At 47.0% G+C, this 10,822-nt stretch overlaps 1 protein-coding gene across 1 annotated transcript; it reads left to right on the top strand.

The window, feature by feature from the left end:
* Positions 1 to 1,151: 1,151 nt before the first annotated feature.
* On the top strand, positions 1,152 to 3,145 carry GSX1 (GS homeobox 1). The gene is made up of 2 exons (XM_038374482.2): positions 1,152 to 1,587; positions 2,151 to 3,145. The coding sequence occupies exons 1-2, from the start codon at positions 1,200 to 1,202 to the stop codon at positions 2,504 to 2,506; spliced, it is 744 nt and encodes a 247-aa protein (XP_038230410.1). The 5' UTR covers positions 1,152 to 1,199; the 3' UTR covers positions 2,507 to 3,145.
* The last annotated feature ends 7,677 nt before the right edge of the window (positions 3,146 to 10,822 follow it).

A 10,822-nucleotide genomic window follows, 5' to 3' on the forward strand; every position in this document is an offset into this window, starting at 1 on the left:
GTGATCTGAAGCTGCAATATTTCAAAGCCTGTTTAATCAGTGCACGGCATTTAAAGTTGTTTAACTATTGTAGAGCCAGCAAGACAGGAATACACCGCATTGCAGCCTGTTACACTTCAAGTGGTTTAAAATGAAGAAAGCGTCCCTGCTCTCTCTTGAATAGAGACGTGCATTCATTCATTTATTTATTATGATTATCTAGAATTGTAACGTCCCCCTAGCCACCCACCGAGACATACTATCGATATCTAGTATGCAGAAAGTGTGTGTGCTCTTTGTATATATTGCATAGCTAGCGATGTGTGTGCTGATATGCATCTATGTGGGTATCCAAGAAACAGCGGGGCTGCTTTTTCATTTTGAATTGCAACAGGTTAAGATACGGCGAACTCTCCTCGGGTACATGCTCCAGACAGACAGAGAGAGCGCTGAGCGAGATGTATGTACTATGCACAAGGTTTGCACCAGCCCTTTGCCACGTGAAGCGGGTTTACACAAATAACACCACCCAGTATTGTGTAAAGCGAAGGATTAAGCTCCCGCCAATGCACAAAGAAAAGGGCTTGAGACAGCGGGCGAGGTGTGGAAATAGCAGCCGAAGATGGGGAAGAACTTCCCGGCAAAAGGAAGCGGGGAAAGTTACGGGTGTGTTTGCAGAAACTCGGGGGTCGCCTTGCAGGGATCAGCGCTGCGGCGGAGAGCGCCGAGCAAAGCCGTTGCCCAGGTGGGGAGGCGGCCGGCGGCTAACGGGCTGCCCGGGGAAGTTGCAGCGAGTTGAAAGAGTTGCTGCGGGAGGCAAACCCAACAAGGGGAGCGGGCTGCCGGCGGCCCAAAGCGCAGGGGCGCGATAAAGAGCCGGAGACGAATATTACATGGCTGGCGAATGAGCAAATAACCCCGCCAAAGGGAGAGGAGGGGTGAGGCCGCCAGCTACGGCGTGGGTGGGGCTGACAAGAATGGAGTACATTGTGCAGTTCATTTCGTGAACAAGGGAAATAATGAGGAAGCGTGCGGCGTGAATGCCAAGAGCACAGGCACAAAAAGCCTATTGAGAGCCCCGGCCGCTCCTGGCGTAGCCATCACATGGCAAAGGCCCTATTTAAGCGGCGAGCCCGGCGCCTTTCAGCACCAGTGGGGCTGGCCAGCACCCCGAGGCACCTGCGGCGGCTCCAGCAGCGCCGGGCCGGCCGCGCGGGGAGATGCCGCGCTCCTTCCTGGTGGACTCGCTGGTGCTGCGGGAGGCGAGCGAGAAGAAGAGCGAGAGCGGCCCGCCGCCGCCCCTCTTCCCCTACGCCGTGCACCCCTCGCACCCGCTGCACGGGCTGCCCCCCGGCGCCTGCCACTCGCGCAAGGCCGGGCTGCTGTGCGTGTGCCCGCTGTGCGTCGCCGCCTCGCAGCTGCACCCGCCGCCCCCGGCCCTGCCGCTGCTCAAGGCCTCCTTCCCCCCGTTCGGCTCGCAGTACTGCCACGCGCCCCTGGCCCGGCAACACTCGGCCTCCTCCGCGGTCAGCGTCAGCCACGCGCCGGCCATTTACCAGACCGCCTACCCCCTGGCCGACCCCAGGCAGTTCCACTGCATCTCCGTCGGTAAGTGCCAGGCTGCGAGGCAGGGCGGGAGCTCAGAGGGGGGGCAAACGGACCCGATCCTGCCCTGCCAGACTCCCCGTGCGCGGTGCGCGCCAGGGCCGGATGGGGGCCATGCCGTCAGTGCCGAAGGCCGGCTGGCCCTAAGGAGGAGAGCTGGCCCTGCCCGCGGCGGTGCAGGGTATGCCACCGGTGCAATGGCGACTGTGGCCCGGGGAGAGAGGGGGACACCGCAGGGAATGCCATGCCATGCCCCGCCCGGGCACTGATACCTCGTATGCAATGCGTAAGGGGACGTGTGGCCCGGCAGCGCCCGCCATGCTCCATTCATGCCACGCCGTGTAATATCTCTGGCATGGGGGTGAGTTGGCAGGACACGCCACCCACCGCCTAGGCACGCCAGGTAGCGTATGCAATAGTGTGCGTCCTGTGGCATTCATAGAGGCGCCCGGCCAACTGCTCGGTGCTTGGCTCGGTGATCTGGATGGGGGGAGGTTTCCAAGGACGCAGCTCTGGCTGCAGCAGGTTTAGCGCCACGGAGTCTGACCGTCCGCTTTCCTCTCCAGACAGCACCTCCAGCCAGCTGCCCAGCAGCAAGCGGATGCGCACCGCCTTCACCAGCACGCAGCTCCTGGAACTGGAGAGGGAGTTCGCCTCCAACATGTACCTCTCCCGGCTCCGGCGCATCGAGATAGCCACCTACCTGAACCTCTCCGAGAAGCAGGTGAAGATCTGGTTCCAGAACCGCCGGGTCAAGCACAAGAAAGAAGGCAAAGGCAACTCCCACCGAGGAGGGGGCTCTGCCCACAGCTGCAAATGCTCCTCTCTGGCCACCACAAAGTGCTCGGAGGACGACGAGGACTTGCCCATGTCTCCATCCTCCTCAGGGAAAGACGATAGAGATCACACAGTCACCCCCTAGCCCCACTGCCCCCAGAGACTAACCCGAGAGCAGAAGGGGATCTTGCCCGGTCCTATGCCAAAACGCTGTGGAAGGATTTTATATCGTTTTGTATATTTCATGTAATTTACAAAGGACTTTCTGGCTTTTCTAGAAATCCTGTGAGTGCCGCTGTGTCGATGATTCCGGTGTAAATAAACTGTCCGCGTGAGCCTAAATGTCGCCAACTGTTGCTATTTTACTTGTGGTGAGGGGTTTTGGTTTTGTCGTCAGGCGAAGCGAAGCGCTCCGCTCCCCCACCTCTGTGTTGTGAACTGTGATTAACTGTGTCTGGTAAACAGCGATCCTCCAGAGCGATCTAGTTCCCAGAGCGGGCGGGGAGGGGAAAACTAGTTCTGTAATCTGTATCAATGGTCGGGAATCATTCAGCTTTAGTATCTCTCGGCATTTCGTCCCTCTCCCAAGCAAAAGTGAGGACGCGCACAGGGTCATTGCGGTGATCTCTAGAAGCAGGTAATGAAATGTGTGAAATGTGGTTTGACGCCTTTTTTTTTGAGGGGGTGGGAAAGATGGGGGAGAGGAGTTTGTTTTTTCTGTAAAATTTGCTTGATGGCGTTTCTTCAGACCCATGTAATTGTACGGTTTCTGTACTACCGGGAGATATTTATTTATTTATTTATGTAAAAAATAAGAATAAAATTTTTGCATAAAGACATTATGTGACTCCTTTTTGTTAAAAAAAGGATGTAATCTGTGTCCTACAGATCTCCAAAATGTGTGTGTGTGTGTGTGTGTGTGTGTGTGTGTGTGTGTGTATACGTACACACACACACACACATATATATATATATATAAAGTTGGCTATACAGAGGAACACTGACAGTATAGATGTCGAATGTGGTATATTTGCCTGCATGATTGCCTCACCCTAAAGATGTTTATGGCCAATATATAACGTATATAAGCATATTTTTATAACATGTGCATCTCTTCTTAGTCCAGCCAGAGGTTTTCCTGCTGGAATTTAGCGCATGTGATGCTTCTTTGATGCTACATAACCAGACACATAGGCTTTCATTCCTTCTAGCAATTTTTAAAAGCCAAAGATGCCGGTAATTCTGATCTTTGGGGAATAGCACTTAAGTCTGGAAGTCAAACTAATTAGAGATTGACATTTTCTGAAAAGCTTTGTCCCCCGCTATCCATGCGGTCATCCCGCATCCATCCATTGTCCTGTACTGTACTTACTGCCCGGAAAACTTGAAACCGAATCTTTGTCGGTCATCCCAATAGCGAACATTTATTATTAACAAATAATCAACATGTTTCAAATGATATTTTCCCTGATTAATAACTTGAAAGAGGAAAATACCATGCCTGGCCCCTTGTTTAATTCTCCAAATCATTTCTCCATTCAGTCTGGTTTTATTCTCGTTGAGATAGAACTGTGCAGACTTCTGCGTACTCTCCCTGCACATCCATCAAAGGAGATCTATCCATGGGTCCCCCGAATGCGAGAAATCTCGGTATCCAGGAATTCCTATAGTACCACCCAATGGCATCTGGGAAAGGATTGCGCATTTCGTAGACGCATCTAACCTGATATTCTTATTATATGTGTGTTCTTTAAACACTGGTCTCATTCCATTGCATAACTTTACCAGCAACATTTATCAGGCAGTTGGAACAAACGAACCCCGATGCCACAGATAATTACTCCCCCTTAGTTTGGAAGGAAACAAGGATTTGCACGTTTCCCAAATGCGGGAGCAGAGTTGGGGTCTCCGCGCGGAAAGCGCAGTAAACTGATCGCTTTGGTAAAGTTTTATACAGACAATAACTCGGGCCCATGTCGAGCCATCGGGTTATTAAGCAGAATTCCTCAGTGTTTACACTTTAAAAGTGATTACATGATTTGTCCCCTTGATTCGGTTCAGTGTCCCCTCTGCTCTCCAGTCGTTGGCTTTGGCCGCTTTTAACCATCCCTTTCTCTGGCTTTCAGGCTGCCTCCCTGGATGACACGCGTTAGAAAAGTCTGCCTCGTACAGCCTTTGCCAAAAGCACGTCTGCACCTTATATTTCTACAGCTCAACACGCTGTGCCCAAACACCCAGGCAAAAAACGTACCGATGCCTGTCACCGCGCTACCAAACACATGGGCCATCAGATTTTAAGGTCCCGGTTAAAATCAAGGGAGAGGTTCTGGTTTTAAAATCGACGGTGCGATATGGCAGGTGAGCGAAATCGGACTGAGCAAATAACGGAGGGATATTTTGGGTCATCTGGCCGTACTGTGTATCCTGTGTTTCTTTAACTGGCATTGGTGCTATATTTTCACCCCATTTGTTCTCTTAAGAAGTAAACCGGGGTCTGTCCTAATACAATCTAATTTTAAAATGAATTAATCTGGATTAAGAATCCGTTATGATGTTTTAGTATTCTATATGTTGTTTACACAATACCATAGGTGTGCATGATGCTCAAAAGACAGACAGACAGATAAAGTCCTAGTCATCCGAGGTTATGATTAGCCTTAAGTTAAATGTGTGGGTTGTTTGCTTCTGTATTGTCCATAGGTGTAGACAGGGACCATCTTAAACTCATTCCTGGCTTTGATGTATTACAAATTAAGCGCTTGCCTCGTGTTACACAGGTTGCTTCATTCCTGGGGAACACGGATGATAATTCAGACTGAGCAACGTGGAGATCTCTGAGTTTTGGAAAAGTTCTTTACTCATATGTTTGTTCTCCCGCAGAGAATTGAATAATACATTGTCAGACTCCTATGGCTCCTTTCCGCTCTCTGTTGCAAATAAAGGTCAGGTAAGGTAATGCAATTGAGTATATAAATCGCACCCGTAAATACTGATGAAGAGTTTAAAAGACGCAGAAACGCTTCGGATCACCTTCTAGCTGGGAAGCGGCCCATGACCGCACCAGAGTTCTTAGGGTAGCAGTATTTCTCTACAGATGCAACACATTGCTTGGGTTGCTGGTTTTATCACAACCGTTAATCCCTGTTCTGACGAAGACGAAACCAGTAAAACCCAGCATGACTTCTGCACTGATCCACTCAAGCAGAAGTTAAAAAATCTTTAAGATGCAATCATAAATTCTCATTACAGAGACCACAGGATCGGGACCTTAGTCGCTGATCGAGGCTGATCGTATCATTAGGACACACCGAGAACTCTTCTCTTGCCTTCATATGTTCATTAAAGAACCTAAACGTTTCCAGCCTGATGGAAAGCAAGGACAGGTGCGAAATCGTATAGCCAATTACACCGCTTTCCTCTGGGGTCTGGTGAACAAGGGGGATTCCAATCATATTCCCGAAACTGTTCCTTTGCTTTGCACCGGCCCGCCCGCCCTGTGACACCGGAACGTTTCGGACAGCAGTCCCCAGAGCTGAAGGGCTGGAAAGCACCGATATTAAGGCAAACGTCCTGCAAGATATTCGATTCTCCCTCTAATCGCTTTGCAGTGATGTGCAAAGAGGCTTCCCGATCCGAACTCACCTCGCATACACCCACAGGGGATCATATCCTGGCTCCAGAGGAGTTCATGGGAGCTTTCCCCTTCACTTCAATGGGACCAGGATTCGGAGCATAGCTATTTCTGTGGCTGCTAGTAATTTGTGAGTGCTCCATATTTCCAAGGGAAATACAGTATTTCAAAACTCCAGACTGAAACCAGGCAGCATCATTTAGGGCTACTTCTCTCCGGGGCTTTTGGCAGGGCCAGGTTTTCACAAACGAATTCGTTTTCTAACATGAATCAGGTTTAGGCATATCTCCCATTGGCACCAGCGGGAGCGCATTGCGGTGGCTCGGAAGGAGAGCTAACAGCCCGGATCCTGAGCCTACCTTCACAGCTGCTTTCGTTGTTCCAGACTGTCTCTGAAAGGGGGCGGGGGAACCATAAAGCAGGGAAAGGGGCTGAACCAAAGCAGGTGAGTTTAGCAGAACACCGAAGGACAAATTCTACCCTCGGACGCGCCTGAAATTCTTTCATGAAAGTAACGGGGAGAGATGCACTCCTCGCCCTAAGGCATGATTTGGATTCTCTCTGCTAGAAACAGCTGGCACTTATCTGCTTAAACTGCTTCAGTTAAATCAGTTTGGTTACACCTGTGCAACCCTTGTGTAGACATTCTTACTTGGTTTTGTGGCTTATTTTGGTTTAGCTTGAACCAGTTCCTAATCGATTTAAACCAAAGTGAAGCCTGATTTAAACTGACATAAAAAGCCACACGGCCTTTCTCAGTAGTTTAACGAAATCATTTTAAAATCACATTTTAAGTTAAAATGGCGCCACTCTACATGTACCCAAGCCCTGAACCAGGTGTACCTGGAGCCAATGTGTTGAGTGTGGTATAACCAGAGCCTTACTGCTTGTGGAATAATGTAGTCTTGAGCCTAGTCTGATGTGTAAACAGTAGGGAGCTGTCCAAATACGTGACATTTTATACTTTTAACAAACTGAATTTGAGATCAAAATGCCAAATACAGTGCTCAGGGACACCCTGTGGATTTGTGACATTCACTGAAGGCCACGGGATCCATTAGCCAATAAAATAATTTCATTGCTCTGTGTGTGCAGCATATTCGGATTTTCAAATGTAATATTGATAATCATCCTTATTTTGATATTAAGACCTGCGTTACACTCAGAAGTTGCCCTATCAGAATTCTACTATGTTGCCCAAGATACACATAAATGATTATTGTAATAATTAATATTAATAATATAATTATTTATTATTTGTATTATCATTCCACCTAGGACCTCCAGTTATGCAGGAGCACACCATTGTGCTAGGTGCTGTACAAACAGAACAAAAAGACAATCTCTGCCCCAAAGAACACACATTTAACATGTTACCAACATAAAGGACAAATAGGATTTCTTCATTTAGCTTTTCAGAACATCTGTTAGCAGGAACCAATCAAAATGAAAATAGTTGATAAAAGAGATTGTGCTATGTACCCCCAGTGGCCTGCTACATTGCATTTGTGGGCTGTGTATACCTAGCTGACCAAATTCTGTTCTTGGGTTACTATGTTCAATCCAGCTAAGGTCAATAAAGTTTTGAGAAGCTGAAGTTCTGGAAGAAGGTTAAAAAATATTATAGTATAGTGAGAAAGAAGAGAAATGACAAGAAAGAGGAAAATGTAGGAATTAAAGCAACAAATTAGAAAATATACTAGCGATTAGTATGATCATCATCATAATTGTTCTTAGGACTAATTATTAATTATTATTATTTTATTTATTGAAAAACCTATAATGTGATTGGCATTGTACAAACATAAAAAGAAGGATTGTCCCTGACCAAAAGCTGTCACAATTTAAAAAAACAAATCAAGGACCCACCTGGATGAAGGGTAGGGGATAGGGTACAACATACAGATAACATAATCAGACAGGTAACTGACCACATTTTGATTAAACATGGATAATTCAGTGGTTTTCTTAAAGCACTGTCAAATATTCCAATTAACCCTCAGCTATGCTGATATTAGATAGCTAGTCATTTCTGGCTATTATAAGCTGGCTAATTTCTAGTAGGTATCAGAGCGGAAGTGAGTTTTCAGGAGGGATTTGAAATAAGAGAGGACTGTGGCTTTGGGGATCACCTCTGTGCCAGGGCATTTCATGGGTAGGGATGCTGTTGAAGAAAGCCCCAGAGATGTCAGTAGGATAAGCAGGCACACAGCAATATATGCTTTATGACTTAAAGTGGCAAAGAAGGGATTACTCAGAAAAAAACTTGAAAAAAGAGAGAGATAGCACCTTCTTTGGGAGGAGTAAGCTGAGTCCTTGTAGGGCATGTCTACACTGCAATGTAAGCCCAGGGTTAGTGGGACTTGAATCAGCTGACTTGGGTTAAGGACCCAGGACTTGAGCATCTATACTGACTCTTAACCCTGTGTTAGGAATTTTCTAACCTGGGATAGAACCCCGGGGCTCTAGAGTCCACATAGCAGCATGCAGTCCTGAGTCAAACCAACAATATCCCCTATTCCCTAGAAGCCTTCCAAAATGTGTCTGCTGTAGCCCTTTAGCCACGGTACACTGCGGGAAAACTTTACTGCCCACCCTGCACGTTACAGGCAGTTTGAACAGCCCGCCAACACAGCATGTCGTGCAATATGAAGGAGACAGACTGCATTTCAAGAAGGTCTCTTGTTTCCGTTTTTGCTGCTGTGTCAGGAAATGGGCAGGGCTTCCATGAGGCACTGGTGGACATTTCAGTGGCATTTTCTGACCCACCAAAGGCACCTGACAGAACTCCTGATGGAGCAGGAGGAGAAGGCAGAGGAGGAAGAGTATCCTGGCATGGCAGACTCACGCTGGCTAATCCTGCTCAGTACACTTAGTATAGTACCCACTGATGCCTCCTATGTAGATTGGTGCTTCTAACACAGCACCACCAGCACACACAGGTGGGATCACATCATGATGCAGACCTGGGATGACCAGCAGGAGGTTCAGAACTTTTGCATGAAGAAAGCCACAGTTCTGGAGCTTTGTGAGCAGCTTTCCCTGACCCACCAGCATAAAGACACAGGCATGAGACCACCCCTGCCAGTCCAGAAGCAGGTTGCTATAGCCTTTTGGAAGCTGGCTACCACAGACTGCTACAGGTCCATTGCCAATCAATTTGGTGTTGGCAAGTTGACTGTAGGTAAAGTGGTGGGGAAGGTTTCTGAGGCAATCAGGTATATGGTTTACCCCAAGGTTGTGGGCATAAAAATGTTTCTGAGGTAATTGCTGGCTTTGAGAGAATGGGTGTTTCCAAACTGTGCCAGGGCAATTGATGGGACTCAAGTGCCCATAGTTCACTCACCTCAAGGAGCACATAAGTACATAAACCATAAAGGGTACTACTCTATTGTTATGCAGGCCCTCGTGGACTATAGAGGCTGATTTATGAACATCAATGTGGGCTGCCCTGGGAAAGTTAATGGTGCCAGGACTTTTCATCAATTGGGAGTCTACATTCATGGATAGGCTGGGACATTATTCCCATCAAATGACATTGTCATAAATGAAGTTACTGTCTGTAACCATGCCTCAGTGGGTCACAACTGAGGATGCCAAATTCAGGACGAACTGCTGAGAAATAGGGCAGATACACAGCAAGACTTGTGGCTCATCCCCCATAGGATATACCAAACCAGCAACAAAAGTAAACTTCTGTTTCACCACACTGGCTAACAAGAAGTCATAAAAGCAGTTTCCTTGGACATTCCAGTCCTTGTATTACCACCGAAAACACTGGATTTAAAAGTGAGTGGTTCTTTACAACCAGTCTCATCAAACAAAAGGTTCTTCTGATCCCAAAGGACTAGCCATATACCCGGTCAAAATATATCTTAGATCTTACCCAAAAATCAAGCTGATGCTAATCCTTTAGTATCTAAAATGTAAAGGTTTATTTATAAAAAGAAAGAAAAAAAGGTGAGAATTAAAATTGGTTAAAGGAATCAAATACATACAATAATTGCAAAGTTCTTAGTTCAGGCTTGTAGCAGTGATGGAATAAACTGCTGGCTTAATAAGTCTCTGGTTTCTTCCAAATCACTGGAAGGTCCTCAGTCCATTGGTTAGAATGCACCCATTAATATAAGTCCATATTCCAGAGGTTTGAGTAGGCTAGAGGCTGGAGCAGGACAGAGGCAAAATGGAGGGGTTACCAGGGCCTTTTATATTTTCTGTCATGTGGATGGAAGCCCATTGTCCTTACTGTGGAAAATTACAGCAACAAGATGGAGTTTGGAGTCACATGGGCAAGTCACATGTCCTTGCATTTCACCTAGTCAGAGCAGGAAATTCCATTCCGTGTAGATCAGCATCTCCCATGGTCCTTTATAAGTTAAATGTTCTTTTGATGGGCCACTCAATTTGAATAGTCCCTCCAAGATGTGCTGGCTAGCTACCTTGTAGGCGTTACCCCAGGTGAAAACATTTGAAATCCAGGTATAGGGCAAATACTCATAACTTCAAATACAAAAATGATACATGCATACAGAGAGCATAATCAGAACCAGTAAACCATAACTTTTTCATAGACATCTTACATGCCACATTTTGTCAGGTTTCACACTGTCCCCACAGTTATTTTGAAGGACTCCACATACCTCCATTTGCCTTGGCTTAAGAACATGCCTGGATTTTAGAGGCACTGGCAAAAGACAGTTTAATTACACTCTCATCAAGTATAGAGTGATTGCTGAATGTGCTTTTGGCGGATTGAAAACCTGTTGGAGGTGTCTACAGATCCATTCATATTCCAGTGTCATCAATGCTGTTCTCATTACCGTAGCTTGC

This window comes from Dermochelys coriacea, chromosome 1, assembly GCF_009764565.3.
Source record: "Dermochelys coriacea isolate rDerCor1 chromosome 1, rDerCor1.pri.v4, whole genome shotgun sequence".
NCBI classification, from domain to species: domain Eukaryota; kingdom Metazoa; phylum Chordata; order Testudines; family Dermochelyidae; genus Dermochelys; species Dermochelys coriacea.